A 15945-nucleotide genomic window follows, 5' to 3' on the forward strand; every position below is an offset into this window, starting at 1 on the left:
CCAGCGTGCCATGGACGTTAAGCTGGATCCTGCCCTTCAGGATAAGTGCCTGATTGATCTGGGGAAATGGTGCAGTGAAAAAACAGAGACTGGACAGGTAGGTGACAAAGCTACCTATTTATGGTGTAGTAATAATAATAATGTTCATGATTAACATTTTATGTCGACTACAAACACCGTAAAATCCATCTCTATCAGCTTCACAGGTGTGTGATTTGTTATATTAGTCACTGTTCTTCCTATAAGAAATCCTGAGGAAAATGTTCTCTTTGGTCTCTATAATTGTACTTTTCCTAAGCAGTTAGTTTGTTTTAATGTTATGGTTATTATGGTTTGTAATTGACTGTTTTCCCTCTTTGTGCTGCCTCTTAAAAAGCCTCGAGCCAAAGATATGGCATGCCTCTAGCAGGTGTATTAGATTTTGTGGTAGGCATTTTGTGTACTAACTTACTACTGGCTTCATTCCACTTTCCTTAACATATTTTCTTTTTCTTTTCTCTTTTTTACTCATTTTTAATTGATTTTATCTTGCCCTTTTTTTTTCTTTTCTCATTTTTGTAAGCTACATTAGGTCCTTTTGAGGGAAGGCAGAGTATAAATATATACATCGATATGCAAATACTGATATGCATGAATAGTATGCTTGCCCTACGACAGTCCTAGAAGAGATGTAGAAATGGAATTATTTTTTCCATTTAGTAATTGATATACTTGAGGCTCAGAGAAATGAAGGGTATTGACTTAACTTACCTAGAGCTCAGGTCTAATCCTAGCCAGGCGTTTGTTCCATTTTATTATAACCTCTCCGTACAGGAAAGTGTAGAAAAGGAGCAGCCCCAAGAATTAGTGTGCATGCTATAAATGGTTTCTTAGGATTTTGTGCCTAGTTAAAAAAAAAAAAAAAGTTACGTTGTTGCATTCTAGCAAATTAGGTGGGAAGGTATCTTGTCTTTTAGATCAAGGCAGAGGAACCATGCAGTGAGGAATAGCTACTTATTTAAAGCCCCATTAATACTAGAAGGAGGCATGAACGGTTCCATTTGTACCACTCCAAAACACCCTCTGGGATTAAACTAATGAAAGTCACATGTGCAGGAATTGGACATTTTTTAAAAGCAACATGATGCCTACTCAGATCTGTTGGGCCTGGGAATATCATTTTCAGCAGTCTATTTCCTGGGCCTGCTACAGTTCTGTCGAGTTTATTGTTAGGAAATGCCATATAGTTTAGCTTTCTGTTGCCTCTGTCTAATGAAACAAGGGATATAGTCATATGGAATCCCATGAAACAGTTTCCTTTCATATGCCCTGTAAAGTAACAGTGATAAAGCTGCACTACATTACAGCCCATCACTGTGAAGCTAAACTTAGGAAAGGAGTCCATGAGTGGAATTTTTCCCTTAGCTATTTATCTCTTCCCAAAAGTTGTATGCATTTTACTTTAGGGTCCCCCCCCCCAACTCCCTTTCTGGCTCTTGTATAATTCCCACAATCCTTCTCGCTTCCCATTCTAATTCTGAAACAGAGATTCTTGCAGAATAGTCAGTAAGTTAAACTTGATCCTTTAACAGAGCCCTTTGCTGAGAAATAGCTGTTCATGTTCTTTGGGAAAGTAAGCTAATGTAAAACTTAAAACCTCTAAGTCTCTAAAAGGAATAGCAATAGACTGATGTTACAAGGTAACTCCAGCTCAGTTTCCAAAGCCCAGGTAAGATAGCTTTTAGATACTCAAACCCTAGTGTGCTCACTTGTTTTGCAGTTACCCTCGGAGGATCCTTTTATGTGGGTTAGGGTTAGAATCCCAGATTTGATTTGCAGGAGCTATCAGCTCTCTACTGTGTTTCAGACCCTGAAACTGGGTCCCAACTTACTTGCCCATGAAGAGTCATAGAATGTGCCATGTCTTTCACTGTGAATATTTTGTCCAATGATAATTATCAAAATACAGATTAGCAGGGTGTTGACGGAATGGAGTAAAGGCCTGATAAGATTTTTAGAGTCTGAGGACACCTGAACATTAATTCTTGTTGGACTTATCAGTTTGGCCTTCTGGAGGATTTGCATGGCTGTTGTACCCCCTTGACCCTCTTAACCACCCTGGTACATCAAATAATTATCTTTTCAAAAATCCCAGTTTGGGGACTCAAATAAAGCTCTAGCATTCTGTTCAGTGAAGTTGTTTAAAAGAAAAGAAAAGGAAGACCACTGAAAAGGAAGTGGACACAGGTATCTCATCTACCCTTGATTATTTATATAACTGACAAATGCTAAGAGAGTGCCTTTTTATTTGCAGGAGCTTGAATGCCTCCAGGATCATCTTGATGACTTGGCTGTAGAGTGCAGAGATATAGTCGGCAACCTCACCGAGTTAGAATCCGAGGTAAGCAGTTTGCAGCTCATGGAAGGAGAGTGCCCTGTCAGCAGCCTTTCTTTTCTTCTTAGTTCTTTTGTTTTGAGACTCTTGAGAGTTCACAAAAGAAACCTTGTCAGATTCTCTGTTTGCTTTTTAAAGATGAATATCATAATGCTTCTTGAACCCCTTTCCTCATTTCTGTAGCTAAACACTGCATTTAGCCCTTCGGTTTTCTTCATAAATTAGAATTATCACAGTGACGAGACCAATCTTTTTTCCCCATTTAAGAAAAGATAACAGCTATACCTCAAATCCCTTAATCACATTCAAGAATAGTCCAAGCATTCCTATTCTGTCATCCTTAGCTCTTTCAATTAGGTCATTCGGTAATGTTTTTTTGTTTTGTTTTTTTAACTTATTTATTTATTTATTTTTGGCTGCATTGGGTCTTCTTTGCTGCGCGTGGGCTTTCTCTAGTTGAGGCAAGCAGAGGCTACTCTTGGTTGTGTTGCGCAGGCTTCACATTGTGGTGGCTTCTCTTGTCGTGGAGCACGGGCTCTAGGCGTGCAGGCTCAGTAGTTGTGGCTCACGGGCTTAGTTGCTCCGCAGCATGTGGGATCTTCCCCGACCACGGATCGAACCCGTGTTCCCCCCCATTGGCAGGCGGATTCTTAACCACTGTGCCACCAGGGAAGTCCCCATTTGGTAATGTTTGTGTGTCCACTGAAATAAAATAAAAGCCTGGGATTTGCAGTTATTCCATGTTTATCCCTGTTCCATCCTAAAACTCACAAAAGTACAAAAAATGAGATTAAAAAGAAACCTCATAAGCATAGGCATACTATTTGAAATATAGAGAGTATCGGGGGTGTGGCAGTTAAAATGTGAAAATTGTCTTGTAGGGCCAGAAATCAGGGAAACAGGGAATAGCTTTTTTTTTTTTTTTTTTTTTAATGTAAGCCTTTTAGAACTATTTAAGTTGTCAAAATTGGCAGTACATAAAATTACATTTCTTAGGGTCTTTATTTTCTTTCTGTTTTTCAAAAATGCATTGCCTTCTTTTATCTTGTGTCATCTCCTGTCTCATTCTCATTGTCCTTGTGGGCTGATGAGGATGTTCTGGGGTGTGTAACTCTTTTTTTTTTTTTTTTTTTTTTGGGGGGCACGGGCCTCTCACGGTTGTGGCCTCTCCCGCCACGGAGCACAGGCTCCGGACGCGCAGGCCCAGCGGCCGTGGCTCACGGGCCCAGCCTCTCCACAGCATGTGGGATCTTCCTGGACCGGGGCACGAACCCATGTCCCCTGCATCAGCAGTCGGACTCTCAACCACTGCGCCACCAGGGAAGCCCCTGGGGTGTGTAACTCTTTAAAGGAAGATGTTATTTCAGCAGCTAATGCTGCACAGCAGTTACTCTGCTTGCAGGCAGTTAGCGTGTGTTCCCGAGAGGTAGTAGTTTGTCATCTGGTTCGAGGACAGAATGATAGATGTCAGTTACTCCTGTTTTCATTTTGAACTGCTTAGCTTTGGAGAAAAATTCCAAAGGCTTTACATACTCTAATATTATTTTTATTTTTATTTTTTATTTTATTTTATTTTTTATTGGGGTAGAGTTGTTTATACTCTAATATTATTTTTAAATGTTTTTTTCTCCCCACAGTTCTTACCTCTGTCTTCTCTCTTGCTTAAGCACGAGGGGAATCTGCCTCTAGAAAACTTGCCTTTCAGAGTATAATGAAGGAGCATTAGAGGAGTAGCGTAGAACTGCTGTTCTGTCTGTGCTGGGGCTATCTAACCGAAATACTGGAATAGTTTCCAAATGTACATATTGGACTATTTACCCATCAGATGATACTGATTCAGAGAAAGAAACTGCTCCTCCCCCACCCCTGGCTCTTTCTAAAGCAGAATTACGGATATTTTAGCTGGAGAGGATGTGGAGAAAAGGGAACCCTTTTACACTGTTGGTGGGAATGTAAACTGATACAACCACTATGGAGGTTCCTTAAAAAACTAAAAACAGAACTACCATACGACCCAGCAATCCCACTACTGGGCATATACCCTGAGAAAACCATAATTCAAAAAGAGTCATGTACCAAAATGTTCATTGCGGCTCTATTTACAATAGCCAGGACATGGAAGCAACCTAAGTGTCCATCGACAGATGAATGGATAAAGAAGATGTGGCATATATGTACAATGGAATATTACTGAGCCATAAAAAGAAATGAAACAGTTATTTGTAGTGAGGTGGATGGACCTAGAGTCTGTCATACAGAGTGAAGTAAGTCAGAAAGAGAAAAACAAATACCGTATGCTAACATATATATATATATATATAGAATCTAAGGGGAAAAAAAAAAGGTCATGAAGAACCTAGGGGCAAGACGGGAATAAAGACACAGACCTACTAGAGCATGGACTTGAGGATATGGGGAGGGGGAAGGGTAAGCTGTGACAAAGTGAGAGAGTGGCATGGACATATATACACTACCAAACGTAAAATAGCTAGTGGGAAGCAGCCGCATAGCACAGGGAGATCAGCTCGGTGCCTTGTGGCCACCTAGAGGGGTGGGATAGGGAGAGTGGGAGGGAGGGAGACGCAAGAGGGAAGAGATATGGGAACATATGTATATGTATAACTGACTCACTTTGTTATAAAGCAGAAACTAACACACCATTGTAAACCAATTATACTCCAATAAAGATGTAAAAAAAAAGAATTACTGATATTTTAATCTTCTGCAGGATATTCAAATAGAAGCCTTGCTGATGAGAGCCTGCGAGCCCATAATTCAGAACTTTTGCCATGTAAGTGATGTCTAGAGGAACAAGGGTTAGAAACAGAACCAGTTTCACTGGGGCTCTGGCCCCCACGTGTATTGAACTCATCTCTGTCTTCAGCTCACATTGCTCCTAAGTGATAACCAACTTTCACCAGTTAAAGTTGAAAATGTAAACATCAAGAGGGGCCACCATCCTGGGAAACTATTTGCTTTTACCCCTCGTAGGTAACCAGATGGTTGGTTAACAGCACTTGCTGAGATGCCCTTTGTAAGGAAAGAGGGGAGGGGGAAGCCCCATTTGTAGTGCTGAATTGCTTCTGATACATACAGCCAGGATTTGTTAACAATAATGTGGCTTCCCCTTCCAACTCTCTCCTTGTACCTGATGTTGAGGGAATTCCGTTACTTTATTACTTTTAGTCACTTACTGAACTACCTAAATTGTGGGAGTGAAACACACCCAGTAACCCTAAGGATCTGACAATCAGCAGACAATGTTAGATGTTATCCCTAGAGCCAGCTGCCGGCATCATATGAGGAAAAGAGTTAAGAGACCTGCTTAGTACATGTTCTTGTTGGAGCTTCACGCGGGGAGGGCAACTTGCTGCGTAAATTTTATTCCCCTGAGTGTTAATCCTTTGTAATGTCTCACACTTATTTTGACATAATTTGTGATGTGTCTTATTTGTAAAGGCTCTAGAATCAATCTCGTTTGCATTTTTTGTATGGGCTGGGGTGCAGGCTTTGTTCATTAATAGTTACAAATGAAGGGTAATTGTGCACTACCTTCCCCAGGATGTAGCAGATAACCAGATAGACTCTGGAGACTTGATGGAGTGTCTCATACAGAACAAACACCAGAAGGATATGAATGAGAAGTGCGCCATTGGAGTCACCCACTTCCAGCTGGTCAGTAACACCTGGCACATCCTTCTTGTCTTGACTGCTTGGATGGTTACTGAATCCCTTCCTCTTTCAGAACATCAGAGCATCTCTTCTGTGAAAAATCATTTTTTCCAAATATCTGTTCAGTGCAGCAGCCCAAATGTGTATCAGTACACTAGAATCTAAGCTTTTTTTTTATTTTAAATCATACTACCCAGGTCTGGCATTTGAATAAGAAGGTTAAATCATAGTCTTTGTAGTTACCACATGTCTAAAGGAAGTATTTCTGATCAAGCACTTCCTTCCTAGAAGGGTGAAATCCAGTCATCTATGTAAAATTGACCTCTTCTTGGGGCACCTAGCCTCCCTGACTGCCGTCCCCAAATGGTACTGAGGGCCTCTGGACTGTGGGCACTGGGAGACAGGAGAGAACAGACAAACCCTGCCCTTGTTGACTTGTTTACATTCTTGTGAAAGAAAGATGCAAAAGTACATTTACAAATAAATATATAGTTTCAGGTGAGCCTGTGAGGAAAAATAAAGCAGTGTAAGGCCTGCAGGGTGATGCAGAAAAGGGACTTGAGAAGGAGGTATTTGAATAGAAGCGTCAAGAAAAGTGAGGGAGCAAACCATGGGAAGATCTGGGGGAAGAGTCACAGCCTGTGTGTGACTGGAAGCTGGTGTGCGTGGAGCAAAAGATGCTGTGGGCAGCTTAGCAGGTCATGAAGTCTGAAGAGGCAGAGTTGTGCAGGCCTGAAAAGCTAGCCGCTGCAAACGGTATATGAATACACTTACACCCAGTGCTGCTGATTAGACCTCGTCACAGAGCTTCTGATTTTCTTTTTCATCATCTTTTTTAGGTGCAGATGAAGGATTTTCGGTTCTCTTACAAGTTTAAAATGGCCTGCAAGGAGGACGTGTTGAAACTTTGTCCCAACATAAAGAAGAAGTATGTAGCTTTTAATTGATCGGTTCTGCTTCCCTAAAGTCCCTCTTAGCTACTGAGTGAGTATCCAGGATGTCAGGTGGCCTGCTGCTCTCTGACAGGATTAGCTCTGCAGGCCTCCTACACCCTCCTTTGGTAGTATGGCCAAACACTTGGATTGTCTAGACATATCCTCTTTATAGCAGCCTGGAGCCACACCTGGTGGTGGTAGTTCTGATGTAGAGAGCCTGTGTCCTAAAGGAGCATTTTTCATTTTTCCGGGTTCAGGCTATCTAACTGATGAAGCACATACAGATTGTGTACTTAGAGGAGCACATTGCAGTATGAATAAGATGTTAACTGATTTCCTCCGAACATCATTCCATTGTGTCATCTCTTCAGGGAAGCAGCAGAGGCTTTCACTGAATTAGAGATGTAATAAAGAAACAAAAGCTGTATTCATTTATGAATTAAGTGTTAATGAGGAGAGTGATGAGCTTTTATAGCATGGCTGCCCAGATTCTTCCATGCTGCTCTTTGCAAAGGTGCATTTCTAGGACACAGTTCCCCTCATAGAAACCAAGTTCCTGTGTTTGCTTAGATTTCTGTACTTTTCAGGAATGATTTTCTCAGTATATCAAAGATACTGTCCAGAGTTAAGAGTAGAGCAGCATTCCTCTCTGGTCACTTGTTTTCATCAAAACAAGTGTTAAACTGTCCTTGCACACATGTTCCCTCTCTGGCCTCCCCACCAGCCAGGAATGTTGTCAGCATTTGAGCTGTGGCCCAACTTTTATGACATATACAGACAAATTGCTGCTTTTAGCTCTCTGAAAACACAGTGAGACTTACAGGAAAGGCATTCAAAAACATGGTAAAGTTCCTGGGCTCTGGGGGTTCTGGGGGGATGGTGTGGCCCCTGCCCCAGCCCAGTTCTCGGCCATCTGCCTTTGTGTGGCTCCAGCCAGTCTCAGGCCTCTTCTTTCCTTGGCAGGGTGGATGTGGTGATCTGCCTAAGCACGACTGTGCGCAACGACACTCTCCAGGAAGCCAAGGAACACAGGGTGTCCCTGAAGTGCCGCAAGCAGCTGCGGGTGGAGGAGCTGGAGATGGTAACACTGCAGAGCACAACCTCTGGTCCAGAAACCACAGGGCAGGGCTTAGAGAGTTAGGTGAAGGGTGAGGGCAAACTGAAAGATTTCAGCCACAAGCGTGATGGTTAAGACTTGGAGCTGCGTGCTAAAATTTTGCCATAGGACAGCTTCTTGTTTCCCTTTTTTTCAATGATAAAGTATTTTTTACCACACATAACTGGAAGTCCAGCTGTAAGACAAGCTATAAGCATGTGATGTAGTCATTGCATCAATAATATCCTCGAGGATCGAGGGTCTCTCCCTCTCCAGTCTGCTACCTTGGACACCAGCTTCATTGTTAAGGCTGGTTTCCCTCATGGCCGCACAATGGCTGCCTACAACAACTGGGCCACCTGTTGGAATATTCATCTCCAGCAGGAAAATAGAAACAAGAGAAAACTGCCCCCAGCACGAAATAAAGGTCCTTCTCAATTTGATTGTGTCAGTTTGAGATCTGTGCCCCATCCCCCATCAGGGGATGCACTCACTGATGAGCTTACTGATAATCAAGGGGAGGTGGATGTTGGGAAGCCACCCACAGTGTGCACTATGAGAGGACACTACTTTTCACTTTACTTTTGAGGATAAGCCTAAGCCACATAAGACAGCTAAAAATATATTTTAATATGTTTTGTATTGTGAATCATACTTACTTCACCTCAGTCTAAGCAAAAACTAGTAATGGACACCAGGTATTATTAATATCCCCAAAGTTGCAGTACAAGATTTTCACATACAGAGGTAGTGATTCTGTGGTAATTATGTTTAAGTGGAACTGGCCTAAACATACTTCTATAATAGGAACTTAGGGTCCTCAGATTTGAACCTGGCTCTTTCAGTAAAATAATAATAATAATAAAAGTAGAGTCCTACATCTGTATAATGGTTTTAGCTTTCAGAGTGGTTTCCACATCATACTATCTTATTTCATCGCACAGCAGTCCTGTGACGGGGTCAGAGTAGATGGTAGCATTTCATTTTGCAAACAAAGGCCAAGGCCTTGTAGCTAGGTAGTGGCAGAACTGAAACTCAGTCCTACTTCTCCGTTTACTGCAGTGACCACACTGCTGCCACTTAGCTGTGTAGAAGTTATGGCCACCAGACAAGATCCAATCAACAAATAAATATGTAGAACATTTGATCTCTCCAGCTTAGAGTAAGCTCACTTTTCCATGCCGGTTCCCCCTCGTACAGACAGAGGATATCCGTCTGGAACCAGATCTGTATGAAGCCTGCAAGAGTGACATCAAGAACCACTGTTCCACTGTGCAATATGGCAATGCTCAGGTAACTTTTTGTTTTTATTTTTTAATTGTAAAGGTAACGTGAAGGTACCTTTTTAATAATTAATTCTGTGCTGGTGAGATAGGCCCCATCACATCCTATCCAGCCTGATCATTCCTTCTTAAGCTACGCCAGGCTGCTTTTCCCAAACAGACTACTTTTGCTCACCTTCATTCCTCTTTGTCACCTATTCATTCTCTTCCCTCTTTCAGGTTACCTTGTCCTCCTCCACCTTGTCTGCCTAGTAAACTCCTAATTATCCTTCAAGTGCCTCCTCCTCTCTATAGCTTTCCCAACACTCTGCACCTCCAAAATTAATTATTCCCTCATATGATCCCATTGCACAGAAGTTCTTAACTAGAGGTCACGTAAGAACCATCATGGGAGGTTTTCTTTCCCTGATTAACTTTCCCTAATTCACAGAACAGGGCCCTACCCAGAATCATCAGGAATGAAATGCAATCAAGTGGTTTTTTGTTTTTGTTTTCTAATGTTCTTCCATTGACTCATCTACCTCTTCTAGTTCAGGGCATTGCCAGGTACTTTAGCCTTTGAGATAGTGGCTTCGTTGTCTTCTAGTATCTGCTGTTGGTGATGCAAAGTCTGATGTCAATCTGATTCTCATTTCTGTGTAGTTAATCTACCTCTGAGTTTTCTCTTTATCTTTAATGATCTGTAATTTCACTGTGATATAATTAGATATGGTTTTTGTTTTCATCATCCTGGTTGGCTCATTCAGTCTCAGAATTCATGTCTTAACTTCAGTTCTAGGAAATTCTCAAACCTTTCAAATATTGCCTTCCTTTTCCTTCCTTCTGGAACTCCTGTTAGATACTTGGAGCATCTGAATCTGTCCTCCATGTCTCTCAATTTTTCTTTTATGCTTTTCATTTCTTCATCTCTCTGTACTACACTGAGGTAATTTTTCTGTTCTGTTTCCCAGCTTCATAATTTATCCTTTAGCACTTTCCATCCTGCTCTTTAGAGAGACTACCAGTTGGGTTTTATTTTTCATTTCTTTTTTTTTTCTCTCATATAGTGTATGTATTTTATTAGAGAGCATTCGCAATTCCTTCCACCCATCCCTTGTGACATTGCTGTTATTCATTTTTTATGCATATGCTATGATCACCCAGTACATTGTTATTAGGCAGTTATCAGATCAATTAAGAATAAGAAAAATAAATCATTTTTTTCACTTTTTTCCTTCTCTAATGCTCTTCCTTGCTTTATGTAGATCCAAGGTTTTGACCTATATATTTTCCCTTCTGCCCAAAGAACGGTTTTAACATTTTTTTTTCACAAGGTGCATGTATGAGCAATGAATTCCCTGTTTTTGTTTGTGTGAGAAAGTCTATCTTCTCTTCATTTTTTTTTTTTTTTTTTTTTTTGTCGTACGTGGGCCTCTCACTGTTGTGGCCTCACCCGTTGCGGAGCACAGGCTCCGGACGCGCAGGCTCAGTGGCCATGGCTCACAGGCCTAGCCGCTCCGTGGCATGTGGGATCTTCCCGGACCGGGGCATGAACCTGTGTCCCCTGCATCGGCAGGCGGACTCTCAACCACTGCACCACCAGGGAAGCCCCTCTTCTCTTCATTTTTGAACAGTTTTGCTGGATATAGAATTCTAGGTTGCTGGATTTTTTTTTCTTTCAATACTTTAAATATTTTACTTCACACTGTTTTCTGCATAGTTTCTGATGAGAGGTCCACTGTGATTCTTGCATATGTATATGAGTTTCATAGAGCTGCCAAATTACCACAAACTGGGTGCCTTGAAACACATTTATTATTTCACAGTTCTGGAGGCCTGAAGTCTGAAATCAAGGTGTTGGCAAGACTGCTTTCTTTCCTAAGGCTCTAGGGCGGAATGCTTCCTTGCTTTTTCCATCTTCTGGTGGTTCCAGTCCTTGACTTGGGGATGCATGATTCCAGTCTCTGCCTCCATCTTCTCATGACCTTCTCCTCTGTGTCTCTCCTTTGTGTATTATGTATATTTTCTTATTCTTATAAACTTATAAAGACATTTACGTTAGATTTAGGGCCCATCCAGATAACTCAGGATGATCTCATTTTGAGATTCCTCACTTAATTACTTTTGCAAAGAATTTTTGTCCCAAATATTCACATTCACAACTACGGGTTTAGGACTTATACATATCTTTTGGGGAACCAAAATTCAATCTATTAAAATCTCTTTCTCGGGGCTTCCCTGGTGGCGCAGTGGTTTGAGAGTCTGCCTGCCGATGCAGGGGGTTCGTGCCCCGGTCCGGGAAGATCCCACGTGCCGCAGAGTGGCCGGGCCCGTGAGCCATGGCCACTGAGCCTGCGCGTCCGGAGCCTGTGCTCCACAACAGGAGAGGCCACAACAGTGAGAGGCCCGCGTAATGCAAAAAAAAAAATCTCTTTCTCTATAGATAAGGTGTTTTTCCCCTCATATTATCATTTATTTAGGTTTTCTTATTGGTTTATGTCTGCAATGATTTTCAGTTTCTGGTGTACAGTTTTTCTACATCTTTTGTCAGATTTATCCCTATGTACTTTATATTTTCTGACGCTATTTTATCTTGTAGTTGATTTCTAATCTCACAGTGTTGTGGTTGGAAAAGATGCTTGATATGATTTTAGTTTTCTTAAATTTACTGAGGCTTGCTTTATGGCCCAGCATGTGGTCTATCCTGAAGAATGTTCCATGTGCACTTGAAAAGAATGTTCATTCTGTTCCTTTTGGATGGAGTGCTCTATAAATAAAAGTTAAGTCCATCTGGTCTAATGTGTCACTTAAGGCCTATGTTTCCTTATTGATTTTCTGTCTATCCATTGACGTTAAGTGCAGTGTTAAAGTCCCCCACTATTATTGTGTTACTGATGATTTGTTCTTTTAAGGCTGTTAGCATTTGCCTTATAGATTGAGGTACTCCTATGTTGGGTGCATATATATTTACAATTGTTATATCTTCTTGTAGTGACCCCTTGATCATCTCGTAGTAACCTTCTTTGTCTCTTGTAATAGTCTTTAAAGTCTATTGTGTCTCATATGAGTATTGCTACTCCTGCTTTCTTTTGATTTCCATTTGCATGGAGTACCTTTTTCCATACCCTCACTTTCAGTCTGTATGTGTCCCTAGATCTGAAGTGGGTCTCTTATAGACGGCATATATATGGGTCTTGTTTTTGTATCCATTCAGCCAGTCTATGTCTTTTGGTTGGAGCATTTAATCCATTTACATTTAAGGTAATTATCTATATGTATGTTCTTATTGCCATTTTGTTAATTGTTTTGGATTAGTTTTTGTAGGCCTTTTTGCTTCCCTTCCTCTTTTGTTCTCTTCTCATGATTTGATGACTGTCTTCAGTGTTGTGTTTGGATTCCTCTTTCTTCTTTGTGTGTATATCTATTGTAGATTTTTGGTTTGTGATTACCATGAGGTTTTGATATAGCAGTCTGTATGTATACACAAGATTGTTTTAAGTTGCTGGTCTCTTAATTTCCAATGCATTTCCAATATCCTGCATTTGTACTCTCTTCTCATGACTGCTGGTTTTGATACCATATTTGTGGATAATTTCCTACCTTTACTGTATGTTTGCCTTTACTGGTGAGCTTTCCCGTTCATATTTTCCTTGTTTCTAGTTGTGGCCTTTTCTTTTCTGTCTAGAGAAGTTCCTTTAGCATTTGTTGTAAAACTGGTTTGGTGGTGAATTCTCTTAGCTTTTGCTTATCCAGAAAGCTTTTGATTTCTCCATCAAATCTGAACAAGAGCCTTGTTGGGTAGAGTATTCTTGGTTGTATGTTTTTCCTTTTCATCACTTTAAATATATCATGCCAGTCTCTTCTGGCCTGCAGAGTTTCTGCTGAAGAATCAGCTGATAACCTTATGGGAGTTCCCTTGTATGTTATTTGTTGCTTTTCCCTTCTTGCTTTTAATATTTCCTGCTTGTCTTTAATTTTTGTCAGTTTGATTAATATGTGTCTCAGTGTGTTCCTCCTTGGGTTTATCCTGCCTGGAATTCTCCGCATTTCTTGGACTTGGGTGACTGTTTGCTTTCCCATGTTAGGGAAGTTTTCAGCTATCATCTCTTCAAATATTTTCTCAGGCCCTTTCTCTCTTCTCCTTCTGGGACCCCTATAATGCAAATGTTACATTTAACGTTGTCCCAGAGGTCTCTTAAACTCTCCTCACTTCTTTTCATTCTTTTTTATTTTTTAAATTCTGTTCTGCAGCAATGATTTCCACCATTCTGTCTTCCAGCTCACTTATCCATTCTTCTGCCTCATTTATTCTGCTATTGATTCCATCTGGTGTATTTTCATTCCAGTTATGATATTGTTCGTCTCTGTTTGTTTCTTCTTTATATCTTCTAGCTCTTTGTTAAACATTTCTTGTATCTTCTCAGTCTGTAACTCCATTGTTTTTCTGAGATCTTGGATCATCTTTACTATCATTACTCTGAATGTTCTTTTCAGGTAGATTGCCTAGCTCCACGTTACTTAGTTGTTCTTCTGGGGTCTTATCTTTTTTCCTTCGTCTGGAACATATTCCTCTGCCATCTCATTTTGTCACACTTGCTGTGTTTGTGGTCCCACTGGCTTCAGGATTGTAGTTCCTCTGGCTTCTGGCTTCTGCCTCCTGGTGGGTGAGGCTGGGCTAAGAGCCTTGTGCAGCTTTCCTGGTGAGCAGTGCCATGTCAGTGGGGTGTGTTTAGAGGCGGCTGTGGGCTCAGGAAGACTTTAAGCAGCCTGTCTGTTGATGGGTGGGGCTGTGTTCCTGCCCCATTTGTTGTTTGGCCTGAGGCGTCCCAGCACTGGAGCCTAAGGGCTGTCGGGTGGGGGCCATGTCTTGGTGTCACAATGGTGGCCTCCGGGACAGCTCACGGCAATGAGTACTCCTCAGTACCTCTGCCACCAATGTCCTTGTCCCTGCAGTGAGTCACAGCTACACCCTGCCTCTCTAGGAGACCCTCCAAGTCCAGCAATGAAGTCACTGCTTTTCCCCCTGGGTCCTAGTGCACACAAGACCTTGTGTGAGCCCTCCAGGAGTGGAGTTTCTGTTTCCCCCAGTCCCGTGGCGTTCCTGCGATCAAGCTCTGCTGGCCTTCAAAGCCAAATTCTCTGCGTGCTCCTCCTCCTGATGCCAGACCCCCAGTCTGGGGAGCCTGAGCTGGGGCTCAGAACTCTCACTCCTATGGGAGAACCTCTGCGATATACTTATTTTCCAGTTTGTGGGTATAGGATTTGATTGTATCATTAATGCGCCCCTCCTGCCATCTCACTGTGGCTTGTCTTTGGAAGTAGAATATCTTTTTTGGTAGGTTCCAGTCTTTTTTGATGGTTGTTCAGCAGTTAGTTGTGATTTTGGTGTTTTTGCGAGTGGAGGTGAGCTCAGGTCCTACTACTCCACCGTCTTGTCCCCTTCACTTATTTTTCATTTGTAACATCTCTAATTGGTTCTTCTCATAACTACCTGTTCTTGATTCTTATTTACTATTTTCTTCTGTTGTTCTGAAGATATTAAATATACGTTTGATTGCTCTGTTGCCTTTTCCCCTCAGTTTTGAGGCCTTGATTTATTTTGTTTATCATCTTTCTTACCATATTAGTGTTCCTTAACTGCAGTTGACCCTTGAACAGCATGGGGTTAGGAGTACTGCACGTTCACATAGTTAAAAACCTGTGTATAGTGTCAGCCCTCCATATATGTTGGGCCCTCCCTATCTAAGTTCCACATCCACAGATTCAAGCAGTCACAGATCATGTAGTACTGTAGTGTTTACTATTGAAAAAAATTCTCATATAAGTGGACCTGCGTAGTTCAAACCCTTGTCATTGAAGGGTCAACTGTATTTGGTGATTCTTGCTTATGCCTTGAGGATTTCATAGAAGTCTCATGACTACATGCTACAGCCCTAGCTACTGCAGCTTCCCATCTGCTTTCTTGCTTTATCTTTTTTTTATAGTAGCTAAAAGTTTGTTGTAGGGAAGGGGAGGTTTTAGGATACACCTAATTCACTATCTTAAAATCTATCCCATGGCACTTTATTCTTTTATGTTAAGTCACTCATCTTTTTTATTGTAGCTGTTTGTTTATATAACTTTGCCCTGTGAGACTATATAGTCTTCAAAGGTAAGGATTGAGTCTCATTCATAGCTGGCCTCTAATGCTCTGTTCTCATGTGGTAAATGGCGAGTTAAACTGAACTTCCTGGCTTGTGCTTACTGTCGAGTCAGGGTTATTGCTCCAGGGAAAGGCAGAGAGCCTGATGTATGCTCCAAAAGGAATCTTGAAAAGGAATAGCCCTGGAAGGAAGAAGAAACCAGGAACCTTGAGAGGGTTTCCTTCCCCTTAGACTCCAGTACAACCTGCTCTTTATCCACAATTTTTATACATTTGGTTTGCTATTAGCCCTGGGGTTGTAAATCTATAAATATAATTCTCCTTTGTGAGGAAATCCTGATTCCTATTACCTAGGAATTAGAAATGAAAGGTACCTGTATAGAAAAGTGAGGAATGTAATAAGAACTTAATGCTTCAGTCAGAAAACATGGATTATCAATACCTGATCCACCTCTTAACTTGCC

General features: G+C 41.4%; 1 protein-coding gene across 1 annotated transcript in view; it reads left to right on the plus strand.

Moving 5' to 3' along the window:
• The window catches only part of GLG1 (golgi glycoprotein 1), a 149028-nt gene that overhangs the window by 125087 nt on the left and 7996 nt on the right, over window positions 1-15945 (plus strand). The window contains exons 12-18 of the mRNA XM_007462995.1: window positions 5-97; window positions 2294-2380; window positions 5103-5165; window positions 5936-6049; window positions 6886-6974; window positions 7945-8062; window positions 9278-9370. Coding sequence (XP_007463057.1) covers window positions 5-97; window positions 2294-2380; window positions 5103-5165; window positions 5936-6049; window positions 6886-6974; window positions 7945-8062; window positions 9278-9370 — 657 coding nt within the window. The remainder of the gene's footprint in view (window positions 1-4; window positions 98-2293; window positions 2381-5102; window positions 5166-5935; window positions 6050-6885; window positions 6975-7944; window positions 8063-9277; window positions 9371-15945) is intronic.

The sequence above is a fragment of the Lipotes vexillifer genome, unplaced genomic scaffold (genome assembly GCF_000442215.2).
Source record: "Lipotes vexillifer unplaced genomic scaffold, Lipotes_vexillifer_v1.1 scaffold70, whole genome shotgun sequence".
In the NCBI taxonomy this organism is placed as follows: domain Eukaryota; kingdom Metazoa; phylum Chordata; class Mammalia; order Artiodactyla; family Lipotidae; genus Lipotes; species Lipotes vexillifer.